The sequence below is a fragment of the Schistocerca piceifrons genome, chromosome 3 (assembly GCF_021461385.2).
Source record: "Schistocerca piceifrons isolate TAMUIC-IGC-003096 chromosome 3, iqSchPice1.1, whole genome shotgun sequence".
Lineage (NCBI taxonomy): Eukaryota > Metazoa > Arthropoda > Insecta > Orthoptera > Acrididae > Schistocerca > Schistocerca piceifrons.
In genome coordinates, this window is record NC_060140.1 from 941865311 (window position 1) to 941878486 (window position 13176).

The 13176-nt window shown below is 38.8% G+C and overlaps 1 protein-coding gene across 3 annotated transcripts in view; it reads right to left on the bottom strand.

Annotated features, from left to right (window-relative positions):
• LOC124789814 (epsilon-sarcoglycan) overlaps positions 1-13176 on the bottom strand; it is a 101738-nt gene that overhangs the window by 16417 nt on the left and 72145 nt on the right. For 2 of the 3 annotated variants that reach the window (XM_047257296.1, XM_047257294.1), the window contains 2 exons: positions 7255-7440; positions 3452-3608 (listed from right to left, as the gene is read on the bottom strand). In XM_047257296.1, the coding sequence (XP_047113252.1) occupies positions 3461-3608; positions 7255-7440 (334 nt within the window). In that variant the 3' untranslated portion in view covers positions 3452-3460. Of the gene's footprint in view, positions 1-3451; positions 3609-7254; positions 7441-13176 lie in introns of those variants that run through there. The other variant, XM_047257295.1, reaches the window with a different exon arrangement.

Genomic DNA, 13176 nt, shown 5'->3' on the forward strand with positions numbered 1-13176 from the left:
GGACATTATGTGAACTTTGCTTTTTTTTTCCTACTAAGACCCCATGTCATTCCAAGCATGTGTGTCAATTTTTACCTCTCTATCTACATTATTCTGTGGTTTATTAAGTTTTCAAATTTATACTGACTTTTTGATCACCCGGTATATTAAAATATTTCACTAATTAACCAGACTTCTATGAAATACTTCCAAAATATTCATGACCACAGGAATCAACAGTAAACCTACTCACATTATTATCATTATTATTATTATGAAACTTAAGATGTTTTGTAAGTCTAACTCATTTTTAAAAAATATTTTATTGTGGGTGTACAGTACTTGAAAATCACTATTCATCAAACAATGGAAAGTCCAGTATGGAAGAACAACAGTATAAAAAGAACAGATTGCTACTCACCTCACGATGGAGGTGTTGACATGTCGACAGGCACAATGGAAAATAACACTTGACATGTTCAGCTTTCAAACTATGTCCTCCGTCAGAAGTAGAAAAAACATCCACATTCACACAAGCACAAGTCACACACACATGGCCACTGTTGTCTCCAAGTGCTACAGTTTAACGGCAGCTGTATCTGAGATGAGCAGCAATCTGGCTGGGTTAGGTTGTGAGGGTATGGAAGAGGTGCTAGGAAGGGAGGGGGAGGGACAGACAGCAGGGTAGGGGTGGGGGAAGATGTCAGTGCTACTTGTGGAAGTGTGCTGTGGAGGGGGCAGGGCGGAGTGGGGGGGGGGGGGGGGCGAGGAGAGAAAAGTGAAGCAGAGAAAGGAAAAGACTGTGTGTGTGTGTGTGTGTGTGTGTGTGTGTGTGTGTGTGTGTGTGTATGTATGTTGGTGGGATAGAAGGCTTGTGTAGTACTGGAATGGCACCAGGGAAAGGGATAGGCAAATGGAGGACAGGGACTAGTGAAGGTTGCGGCCAAGGGGGTTACGGGAATGAATGATGCATTCTAGGAAGAGTCCCCATTTCCACAATTCAGAAAAGCTAGTGTAGGTGGGAAGAACCTAGATGGCACAGGCTCCACATCTGCTCCCAGTTCATTGTCCCATGGCTCAAATCCCTGCAAGCCCTATTCCATACATCCTCCCACAACCACCTAATCCAGTCTGTCACAGGCATCTCCTACAACATCAAAGGCAGTGCCAGCTGTGAAAGCAGCCATGTGATCTACCAACTAAACAGCAACCACTGCGTTGCTTCCTATCTGTGTACAACAACTGACAAGCTGTTTGTCTACATGAATGGCAACTACCAAACTGTGGTCCACAGACAGCTGGACCACCCAGTTGCTGAGCATGCGACCCCCACATGATGTGCTTCACTTAAATAACTGCTTCTTCCCACCAACACCGATTTTTTCTGAACTGCACAAGTGGTACACTCCTTGCAAGATATTCTTTGCCCTCAAACTTCACCAGTCCCAGTTCTCCACCCGCATATCGCCTTCCCTGCTCCCAGTCCAGTGCTACACATGCCTTCTATCCTGTCAACACACCTATATAGGCCTTTCCGCTTCTCTATTTTCCTCTTCTCCCCCTCCCCCTTTGCTGCTCCCTTCCTGCTTGCCATGAGGAGGCACTGCTCTTTGCAACAATATTTCACACTGACACTATTGTTTCTGTCTTAGGTGTGCATACTGGTTTAGTCTGTGGCACAGCCTTGCTGCTACATTTACAGTGTAGGTTGTTGTGATTTCATCAGCTGTCACTCTTTGTGTGTCAGAACTGGTTTTTGCTTTATTGTTAGGTAAATGGCTTTACAGAAGTAGAGATGAATGACTTTACAAAAGTAGGAGGCTGGATGGGTCTTTTGGGTGGCCTCGATTTCCTGCACATTTTTCCTGGTGTTTGAAGACTAATTGTTTCCTGTTCCCAGCTGGACAGTACTGCAACCAATTCACACACATGGGTGTAGCTGTACAGGGATAATTTCCTTTGTGAGCAGCCACTCCACATCTCCCATCTGTCGCCTGCTCTTTGCATCCTACGGTTGTGCAATCAAAATGTTGTCATTTAAAGCACTGCATAGGGTTAGGTATAAAACGCCCACTCTTCAGGTTGATGAATTCTGCTGCAATTTACACATGTAACTTGTCATACATAAAATGGCAGAATTAATGAGGGCTGTTTCCTTTTCAGGCTCATAGTTTATTCTTTTCATAACATTTCTGACCTCAATAACACTTCACATTCGTTGGTGTCCAGATGCACTACAGTCTTGCAGCTGACTCCCACTGCTATAATTTAGAGTGGTATGTAGCCCTGTAATCACACCATATTCTCCTGGTGACTTGCTGTTTAGCAGCTTGCTGCCCCACCATGAGTGTACCATTTTGCAGTTTCTTAATTGATTCAGTGATCCTTCGAATCTCTTCAGCGTTTTATGTATGTATAAGGAAGACAATTTACTGAACTTGCTTTCTATATTTTAATTACAGTAAACACATTGTTTACTAATGAACACGGCTTGTTACGGACATTTCTCAACTGTTGACAGACTTCACAGGTGGATTATCTACACAATGTCTCTTTGTTGAATGGGTGTTTATTTTGATATCATTTTATTTAACCAGGGAGACAAAACAAGAACACTCTTAGCACTCCCATTGCCCACATCAAAACTAAGTTTATTGTGTGGTATCTCTCCCTGTTATTTTAGTAAAGCCCTTGAAGAGTAGTATGGACCCTTTATTAGTTCTTCCCTTAGACACATTCTCCAGGATGACACGGTTTGTCTGGAAAGTAATGTGCCTTTTTTTAAATTCATTGATTGGATAGGTTCAATAACTTAAAATTCCTCAAATTATGACCCTTCTGCATCAACACATTTTTGCCAGCATGGTTTCCATGCATCATAAGCTCTTTGGAACCCCTCAACCATGATGCTCTTCAGCAAAGGCTTCAATGTAGCTCACAACATGTTGGCCACCAACTCCAGATGCTTTCCTTTGAGATTCCTTTTCAGCTCATGACAGAAGAATAAGTCCACTAGGGTCAGGTCAGGATGGTAGGTTGGTTGCGGCACCATTGTCACACCAATCCAGGACAGATAGTCCTTGATAACAAAGGCAGCATGAGCTGGCACTTTGTCTTGGTGCAGTTTCCACGAAAGGCACAACTCCTTTTGGATGTGGGTGATCCTGTGATTCAGTGTCTGGAGCATTTCCTTGTAAAACAGAAACCTGCTGGTCTTGCCAGAGATACGAACTCATGGTGCACTGGCCCCTTTGCTTTATTTTCTTTTCTTTTCCTTTCTTCTTAAACACACACACACACACACACACACACACACACACACACACACACACACACAAACAACCACAAATGAGCACGGAATTCATCCAGGACTTACTCTTGCAAGTCTTCTTCTGGCACAGTCCTGAAGTCAGGTGCCATTTTGCCCTCTACCTCTTTGACTATGGATTGTACTGAAACACCTGTGACTTACCCCAAGTGATCATGTTATCCAGGAAATTGGGATCAGCTTCACAGAGTTGCCTGAGTTCTTCAAACAATTCCACATGGTGTTGTTTTTGTGCATCAATAAAAACTCTGGGCACAGGTTCTGCACAAATCTTCTGCATGGCCAAGTCCTCCAGTACAATCTGACAAACAAGTGTTTTTGGAAATTTCAACATCAAGCAAATACTTATTCAAAGATCTGAATTCAGGAACTTGTGCACACGAGTTACATTGTTGTAGGTTTGTGTTGTTGACGGGTGTCCTGCATGGGCCTCACCAACCTGTTCAGCAGCAGTCTGGAAAGGAAATTGTCTCTGAAGGCTTCCTTAACCATTCCAAAAACTTCCAGAGGGGTCTTGTTGAACTTCACACAAAAATTTAGTACATAGCATTGCTCTAACATTTTCTCCATCTTAAGTTTTAAGTGACCATTAGGTAGAAGTTCATGGAAGAAGCTGTCCCAACCACCCATGAGCACAGACACAATTTAGTAACCTACTGCTGAAAGCTAAGGGTCGCCTCTATCCTTCCCAGTCAGTTAGACTGCTCTGCAGCAAATAGCAGTGTCAGAAAAAAGTCTAATGCATCATTTGAGGAACACACCTTGCACTGACTCAAATATTTGCTATTTTTTCACCTTGGAAGATTAAATATGTTGCAGTTTCATCTACCACATCATATAGTATGTACTTAGGATCTTCTTTCTCTATACTTGTGGGTATTAACCCTTTCCACTCCAATGTTGAGTGCCACTCGACATCGCGAAATTTGTTTTCCGCTCTGATGTTGAGCCTCATTCGACACGACTTTTCGAAGCTCTCAGACTTATTTTGCGTCTACTAGGCATTATCGCTGCAGTGTGCTGCCATCTAGGAGAACTAGTGTTAACTCGGTGTCGAACAGTAGCAGCTGTGTTAAGTCAAAGATTGTAATTATTAAGTTCAAGTCCACGCGCTAGAAATGGCTAGTTCTTCACGTACAGTTCTTTCTGAAGAAGAGATTTTACATCTTTTAGAGCAATCTCTAAGTGAAAACGAGAGTGAAAATGATTTTGGTTATGATAGTGATTCATTTCAAAACAATTCGAGTGACAATGACGAAGAAAACAGTGACAATGTGCATGTTTCTAGTGATTCAGCAGAGGATTCATGGCGAATGTGGAGCGACATTGACACTGACTTCACAGATTTTTCTTTTGACAAACCAAAGTGTGGTTTTATAACAGAAAGTAGTGCTGTTCCATCATCACCCGTCGGATTCTTTCAATTAATTTTTACAGATAACCTATTTCAACAAATAGCAGATGAAACAAACAGACATGCTACATCAAAAATATGTAAAGTGACACCGCTTCCACAACATTCTGCATGGTGGGACTGGAGAAATGTTACCATGGAAGAAATGAAATGCTTCCACGGTGTGCTACTGAATATGGCATTACAAAAGTGTAAGAACTTTCAGGACTTTTTTTCAAGAGAATGGTTACAATCATCCAACTTCTTTCCAGACTATTTTAGTCACCGACGATTTATGCAAATTTTCTGGGCACTTCAGGTTTCTAATCTGACGAGTGCTACACATGTCAACAAGTCAGGTTCAGTCACGTCTCAGTAAAGTGACAAATGTACTGAATTACTTGTCTGGCACGTTTCTCAAAATTTATCGACCATATCAGTATTTAGCTGCTGATGAATCTACAGTATCGTTCAAGGGTCGTGTATTATTCAAAATGTACAATCCTCAAAAACCAACAAAATGGGGACTCAGAGTTTATGTAATTTCGGATTCATCAAATGGTTATATCTGCAGTTTGAGACCCTATTTTGGCACTGTAACAACTGAGTCATTGATTTGTCCACACTTGAATTTTTCTGAGAGAGTAGTTCTTCAGCTGCTAGCTAATATCAGAAATGCTACAGGGCAATCAGGGTATCATTTGCACACTGACCGTTTTTATACAAGTGTTGCATTAGCTGATGAACTGTTGAAACAGAACATGCATCTCACAGGAATGATTCAGGCCAATCACAAAAACCTTCCAGGTGCAATCAAGAAAGGAGCTCTGCGTCTAAGGAAGCACGAAATAAAATGCCTCCGCAACAACATGGCATGGCAAGATAAACGAACAGTTCTCATGCTTTCTACAAAAGCCAATAACTCAGTGTCACTTATAGAAAGGAGAACCAGAAAGGAAAGGGAAGAAATAAAGAAACCAAATGTGATTATTGATTATACTTCAAAGATGGGTGGAGTTGATTGATCTGACCATTTTATTTCCAGTTATGGTTTTCTAATGAAAAGTCTCAAGTGGTGGCGAAATCTATACTTCTGGCTGTTGGAGGTAGGACTTGTAAACAGCTATTTACTATACAAGAACCACTGTGAGGAAAACAACTTGACAATACCATCTCATAAAGCATTCCGTAAAAGTGTTACAAGAGGATTAGTTGCCGAAGAAAGAACTGAAGGACAGAAACGAGGACGTCGTTCAACTTCTGATGACGAGGAACGCTTGAATGGAAAGTTGCACATTATCAACAAGCTTCCTGGGAACAAGCATAAGGATTGTGCAGTGTGCTCAGACAGAAAAAAGAAAGGTGGTAGGCGTGAAACTGTGTATTACTGCGAAACATGCTCTCCGCCCTGAAGAGTGTTTCAAAAAATACCACACATTGGAAAGTTTTGTACTGTAAAAGCTTACGTAAATATATGAATGAAAGCACACATTTTGTTTTAATGTATACCCCAAATGTTGGCCAGCGGCCACATTGTTTCCACAAAGAGATCCACGAAAATCTCTGCAGTGCACTGCCGCCCAGGCGGCGGTGATTTAAATACGAGCACGCGGAGCCATCATGTGTGTGCCTTATGGAGTGCAAAGGGTTAATACTGCCCAATAGACCACCTAAACTGCTGGGAGGGTTATTAATTGATGTAGGCTCCATTTACAGCCTACAAGCAGTTAGGCAAATAAGTGTTCACCTACAAATAGCCCAACTTGCCTTGATAACCCTTATATGACCAACACTCTGCAGGTTACGCTGAGGTTGCCATCTACAAAGCACAATCTAAGCAGTTAAGCCAAGATCGCTGTTCTCTGACAACAACATTCCACCTCAGTGCCACACAGTGGTTGCTGAGGCGTGCCCAGAGTTTAATTAAAGAAGACTGGCAGGACTTGCAAGTCACCAGCTGAGGAACCTTGGATTCATCATACCCATACTCAACCAATGAAGGAGAGGTGTTTGTCATTTGGTACAGCCCAGGAGGTGAATGACGACAGCACCATATTTTACTTTATTACTCCAGTGATCTGCAATGATCTTCCTATCACCTGCTGATACTCACTCTTGGCCATCAAGGGAAAGAGAGAAGTGGAATTTGCTGAATTACATACCTGCAGGTACCATGAAGACTGTTTTAATGTGAAACTGCTATTTTCATCTCTAAAACAGGATGCATACATTTTTCACAACTAACAAATAAGACATTACTTACATCTTTTTGATAGCAGCTTATTAACTGATATTTTGCACTATATGTTTTCAACAACATAGACACATTCATAAATGATCATTAATTGTTTCTTACCTGAAAAACTGAAGTCAATGTTCTGCTTCAACATAGAAACATAGCAGTGGAGCAAATAAGAAGTTAACTGCCATACATTGCTTGCCAAAAGCTACATAAATTTAGCTTCACCTAAATACGAACACTATGGCTACCTGGTGGTTTTTACACTCTGTAAGAGAATTATTGATTTCAATACATAAATACGCACATACTGACCTAGGAACGGTTGTTTTTAATAATGAATTGCTTGGGCTGGAATTCTGAACTTTATAAGAAGCAACTTCTGATGGAACGGTGCAGGCATCACGTTGGTTTGACAAAGAGCGCAATGTATTTGTTGCTCGATGGACAGCAGTGTACTGAACCATTTGCACTGCAGGCATCTGCTTGTTCCGTTTGCTTCTGTAAAGAACAATCATGTATTAAATTCTTCTTTTTACATTGATTTCATTATCTGAAGAAAATTTATCCTTTACCTGGGACAAAAATTTAATGTGGATGTAATCTATGTTCTAGATATGAAAGAGTGTCTCAAAAATTGGAATAATGTACACAGCTCTCCACCGAACTACAATCAAAGTAGTGGTTGGGTGAGGCAATAGTTACCAATTGCACACTTCACCTTGGTCTCACTCTGATTGGTAAAAGTCAGCTGACTTCGTGCTGTTCTGGAATGTTCATGCTCGGTACCAACCTTAGCTATGTAATATTGTGTGCCCAAGCAATAAGTGGCCATTGTGAATATAGTGTTGATTTGTGTATGGTGTTGTGCACAGTGATTTGTCAATACTATTTACAAAATGGAGCAAAGAAACTGTACCTGGTCCTTCTAGTAACCTGCCAACAATTCTCAGCTCACTTCTGTGATGCATTAATTTATTAGATGTTCATTTCTTTTTTAAGCTATAAGCTGGCTGCTTTGAGAGAAGAGGTGTGGCTTAGCCCAGCAGCCAAGGTGTTATGAGCCGATCCCAAGCTTTTGTTCCCACCATCCTCCATGTAGGTGCCAATTAAAATGTGCAATTAGCATTCCAGTCCTCAAATTCCTTCGTCTATAGCTGTCAATGAGAAACTGTTCCCTTCGTCTGTGAGACTATTTCTACAGTAATTTTCACTGTGGTCTCCAAGTAGCACTATAGCACAATGACAGTTCTTGAAAATGTGCCTCTCACTGGCATATCTTATGTGACAACACTGTATTTGATTTGCACAGCTCCAGCCAGCTCCTGATCAACAATGGAGCACTGCCTGTTACTTAGCTATAGAACTGTGGGAAAGCAAAGGTTGGGGGTGGGTGCTGATGCAAATATACTATTTGTCCAAAGATTTCAGATTTCTGCAGAATGGAATCCTTCTTTTATTGACCCTCAACTGCCACTTATACTCCTCTCAAGTGTAGCACCATTATAACAATGGAGTAAAAATCCTTCACAATTATACCAATCTGATTGAATACCTATTGCAACATGTTCAAAAATGTTTAGTGCATGTCAACTCAATTTTTCTGTCACCATCTGGTAAAATAACTTGATGTTCATGAAAGGAAAAAAAGAACTTAGGATTGTTCTATAATATTAACTTTCACTGATGGTGCCTGATTATGGTCTTATAGGCCAAAAAATGATAACCAAGACAAATAAATGTTAATCAATGTGTCAACAGCCTCTAACAAGAAATAAAATTAAATTTATTAAGTATCACTTCATTTGCAATAAGAGGACAAATTTTAAAAAGAAATTGTAGAAAAAAGATAGCCATTGTCTATTTCCTCTTAAGCTGTAAATTTAAAGATATGAGGTTTCAGATCACCAAACTGACTATAGTACTTGAGTGACAATACAACAAAATCTAACGGGAACATACCAGAATGGGACGAAGCAAAAAGGTGTGATATACCATTTAAAGTGAACTGATCATTCTTACCACAGCTAAAAATGTTACTATACATCATAAAAAAACGATGTTAATCTCACAAGCAACTATTCCACAATGAAATCCCATACCAGTAAACTGGCTACTGAACAAAGAAATTTTGTATGAAAGTAAAAATTAACACTGATTGTGCATCTGTTACAATATGACTTATTTACGTTTGTGGTACAACTGAAGAAAACTCTTCAGGGTGGTGAGAATACAGAACAATAGTGGTAAATTGTACACAACACTGCCTATCAGTTATAGAGAATGATAATATCAGTCCACATACTAATTCTTCCATTTTAGGTACTTGACACATTGATATTCAGTATATGCATTTGGCTGCATAACAACTTGCACTTCACAGCGATAATGGGTACCTGTGGCTTCACCCACTTTTATTTAGTAGGATGAAGGTGCACAAATGAACATACATGTGACTTTTGTTTCATTAGATTTGACGCAATACCAAAAATTATAAAACGAAACTATGTTAAGGACAAAGAAACTGGCTTGCACCTGCCTTGCTGGTAAGTGGTGACATATTGTGTGAAGAGAGAATGGAACTTGAGACGGCACATCCAGGATTTGCATACAATAAACTTGAACAACATACACACCCATGTGTGTGTGTCTTGTTGTAATGCTAGCAGTTCGAGCAGTGAATGTTATGACAGTCAAGAGAGTGTGTTTTGATGGCTGAGGGGCCATGCCAAGCCAGACAAGCTTTGGGGGCTCTGTCAGTAGGTGGCAGCATCTTAGACAAGCAATGATTGGCAGAACTTAAAGCATGAGAAATCCTGACTGCAAACACAGGCTGTGCAGTGGGAAAACCTGACTGTTTGAATGAACTGGGGAGGGTAACTACCATGACCAAACCAACTGAATAAAGAAAATATGAAAGAATAGAAACTCTACATAAAAACTAAACCAAACCAATGACAGAGAAGCCACTCACATGGTTTTAAAGACAAAAATTAGATGAGGGCATGAGTGAAGATGCCCACTTGCTATGAGATATAGTTTACAAGTATTAAATGTTTTGGAAATGAAATGATCTTTAAAAATTAACAACTCACTAATGCCTTAAGCAATTCATACAAAGGATAGGTCTCAGTGAATACTATTAAGCTGTTGTAATAGGTTTTCTGTGAGTACTACGTATTTCACATTACACGCTGAACGTATATAAAACATGAAATAGTGAAAGTAGTGGTTGCATTAGTAAATAGAGGTATTTACAGATGTATGACTGTAAATAGTTTAACATTTACTAGTGATGCAACGATGCAAAATAGTGCACATATGAACAAAAACTCTATTTGTGAGAAAACCATTAAATGAGAAGAATGGACAGCGTTGAAAAGCTAATGAAATTTGCATCCAAATCCATGTGTAATGTGTATACATATCATTAAATTTACAATTTCTGTATGCTTTTGGGAGTCAGATATAAGGGAACTGGACTCTCATCAGCGTGAGGGTATAATTAATGACTGACATTTTTGTGTGGGGACTTAGATTTTGACAGTCATTTGGAGTGGAATTCACAAACAGATAGGATGTATGTGCAGCTGGATGTTGCTGCATGTGTGCATTTAGTCATGGCCTTGTAAAAATTTTGCATGTGATGATCGTGAGGAACTCTGAAATGTTTTTAGCTTGTGCGGACTTGGAAAAATTCACATTGAGTAAATTGATTGGTTGGACACGTAAATATTTCTCACGTGTTGATCGCAAAGACTTTGAGACATTTTTTCGGAATGAGGACGCTGAATAATTTCAGGTTAGGGAACTTAATCTAAACTTCTGAGCCCTGTTCTCATTAGTTTGCAATCACAGAACGTCAACTTACAAGTGTGCTGAAGCACTTTAAATCATTTTCATGGATTTCTGAAAGGTTAAGTGAGCAAGTGACACTGGTCAACTTACTTAGATTCTCACACTGACAAGTATTATGTTAATAATAATCTATTGTGAAAAATGTGAAAGGATATTTTGTTCATTCTTTTTTGCGATAAACTCAGTCTGCAAAAACGTTAAATCACTGTGAGAAGTAACAATTATTACATACAAATTCCTGCCCTTACAGATTTATTAAACTTGTGACTGATTTCATTTTGGGTTAATGAGGTGGATGCATTGGTTGACCCCTGGATAGTGATGTAGCTAATATTTTGAAATCCAACTGCACTTAATGAACAGTGTTTTTCTTGCTTTATTTAATTTTTATTCATGATGATGCATGTGCGGACTCATTAGTTGATCTCTGGTGTTGCAACAGTGGTTAACTTCACTATTAGTCACTTATCTTTCTGACAGCAAGCAGCAAGAAGAGCAGTGTGAACATTCACTATCATTTTTATACAAACAAATATTACCCCACTACAGTGCAAACTGCTACTCCACATATAATGTCAATAATTATTATACAGTTACAAGAAAAAGAAAATGCTACAGAGATGCTAAAGAGAAAAAATTGAGAATAAGACATATATTTACAAGTGTTATGTGCAGAACAGTTACTTTTGTGTTCCTTACAAAGTTTCATTTAATAGGTTTAGATGACAAGTATAATGTATGCATTCTTTATTTGCTTATCTATTATAATGCATTAAGCAAAAATTTAACACTACTTTTCACACAACTGTTGAAATTCAAGATGTGAATAATATAAATAATGTGTTATTTTACCCTTTTATCTCCTACAGAACCATTTAATTTGTTCCAGGTTGTTTTTTCTCTCAATGGAGCTGACGCGTAAAGCACGACTTCGTGGATAAGGCACTCATCACCATTCCTCTTATCCACATGGAGTCAGTCTACTAAGAGAGTGGCCACTAACACAATTAAACATGCCTAGAAATGATATGCAACAAAACAGCTACGTCAAGACAACACACTGATTATCATGCAAAAATGTTAAAACAGAAGATTGACTATCATGCAAAAACTGTGTATTCTATCTTCACATACTTTGTTAAATAGCAGTTTAAGTCAATACAAAACTACAGTAAGCAAATAAAACATAAATAATCATAACACTATGCCAACCAGAGGCATTAAATATGCAGTCTTGAATCAGTTACAACTCCTTAACACAAATAGCTATGTAATTCATTGTATCTTTATTCTTTTACTTTTTTAGTTAGATTTTGGCATCATATGGATTATCAACACTGCAGTACATAAACAACTTGGCTACAAATTCTGCCTGTTACATGTTTCTTAGCTGGTCATGAAAATGGGAAGAGCTGAAAAGGATGTACAAAAAAAGTAGTAGTTAATGTGAGCTTTCCCTGCAACTTCTCCTTTCTCTTTCCTTTGTGCATTTCTCTACAATATTCAGTATTATTTGATCAATCAGACACAACTGTTTCAGAAATTTATCCAGCATTTGAATTTTCACTTTCACTCTATCTTCATACTACACTTACCCCACCTTCACAGGTAAGGCAACATAGACACTTCACAGAACATACTTCTTAGTGACTGAGCTATCCGGGTGTGAATCATGACCTGCCCTCAATGCCTTAATTCCGCCACTATCTATCTTCTAAATTTTTCTGTAGGGATTAAATAATAAAACAGCAGTAGCTTGTATTTTCTGTGATTTATACAAGATATTTGACTGTGTGAACCACAACTCTTTGTTAAAACAGTTGACGTATTGTTATGTTAACAACCAGCTAACAAATGGCTTACATCATCCTTAAGAAAAAGAATGTTACACAATTCATTAACTGTAGATGAGGCTTTAGCTGACTGGGCATAAATCATTAATGGAATGCCATAAATTTCAAATTTCTCATACACATGAGTGATGTACCATTACATTCATATCAGGCAGAATTAATTCTTTGTGTGGATGCCTAATGATATAAAATGTCTAACAGAGAATGATGCTAAACTTCAAAGTAAGCTAAGAGTGTTCCTTCCGGATAACTTCATCTATTCCATATATAAGCTTATGCACTAAAATCTTGTAATTAGTATTCCTTAATTTTGAAATAAGTGTTTAACAAGACGATGATGGGTGAGCACTGCCCATTATTCCTACTGTACACATTTGTGCAATGAACACTGTAGCCCCACAACATGATCTCACAGCCCATTAAGAAATGTAAGGAAGCAAAATACTGTAAATTACTTGCCTCTATTCAGTAGTTCAAGCAAACTGAAAATTTGGTTGAATTGAGATGTTTAAATGGCTACAGAACA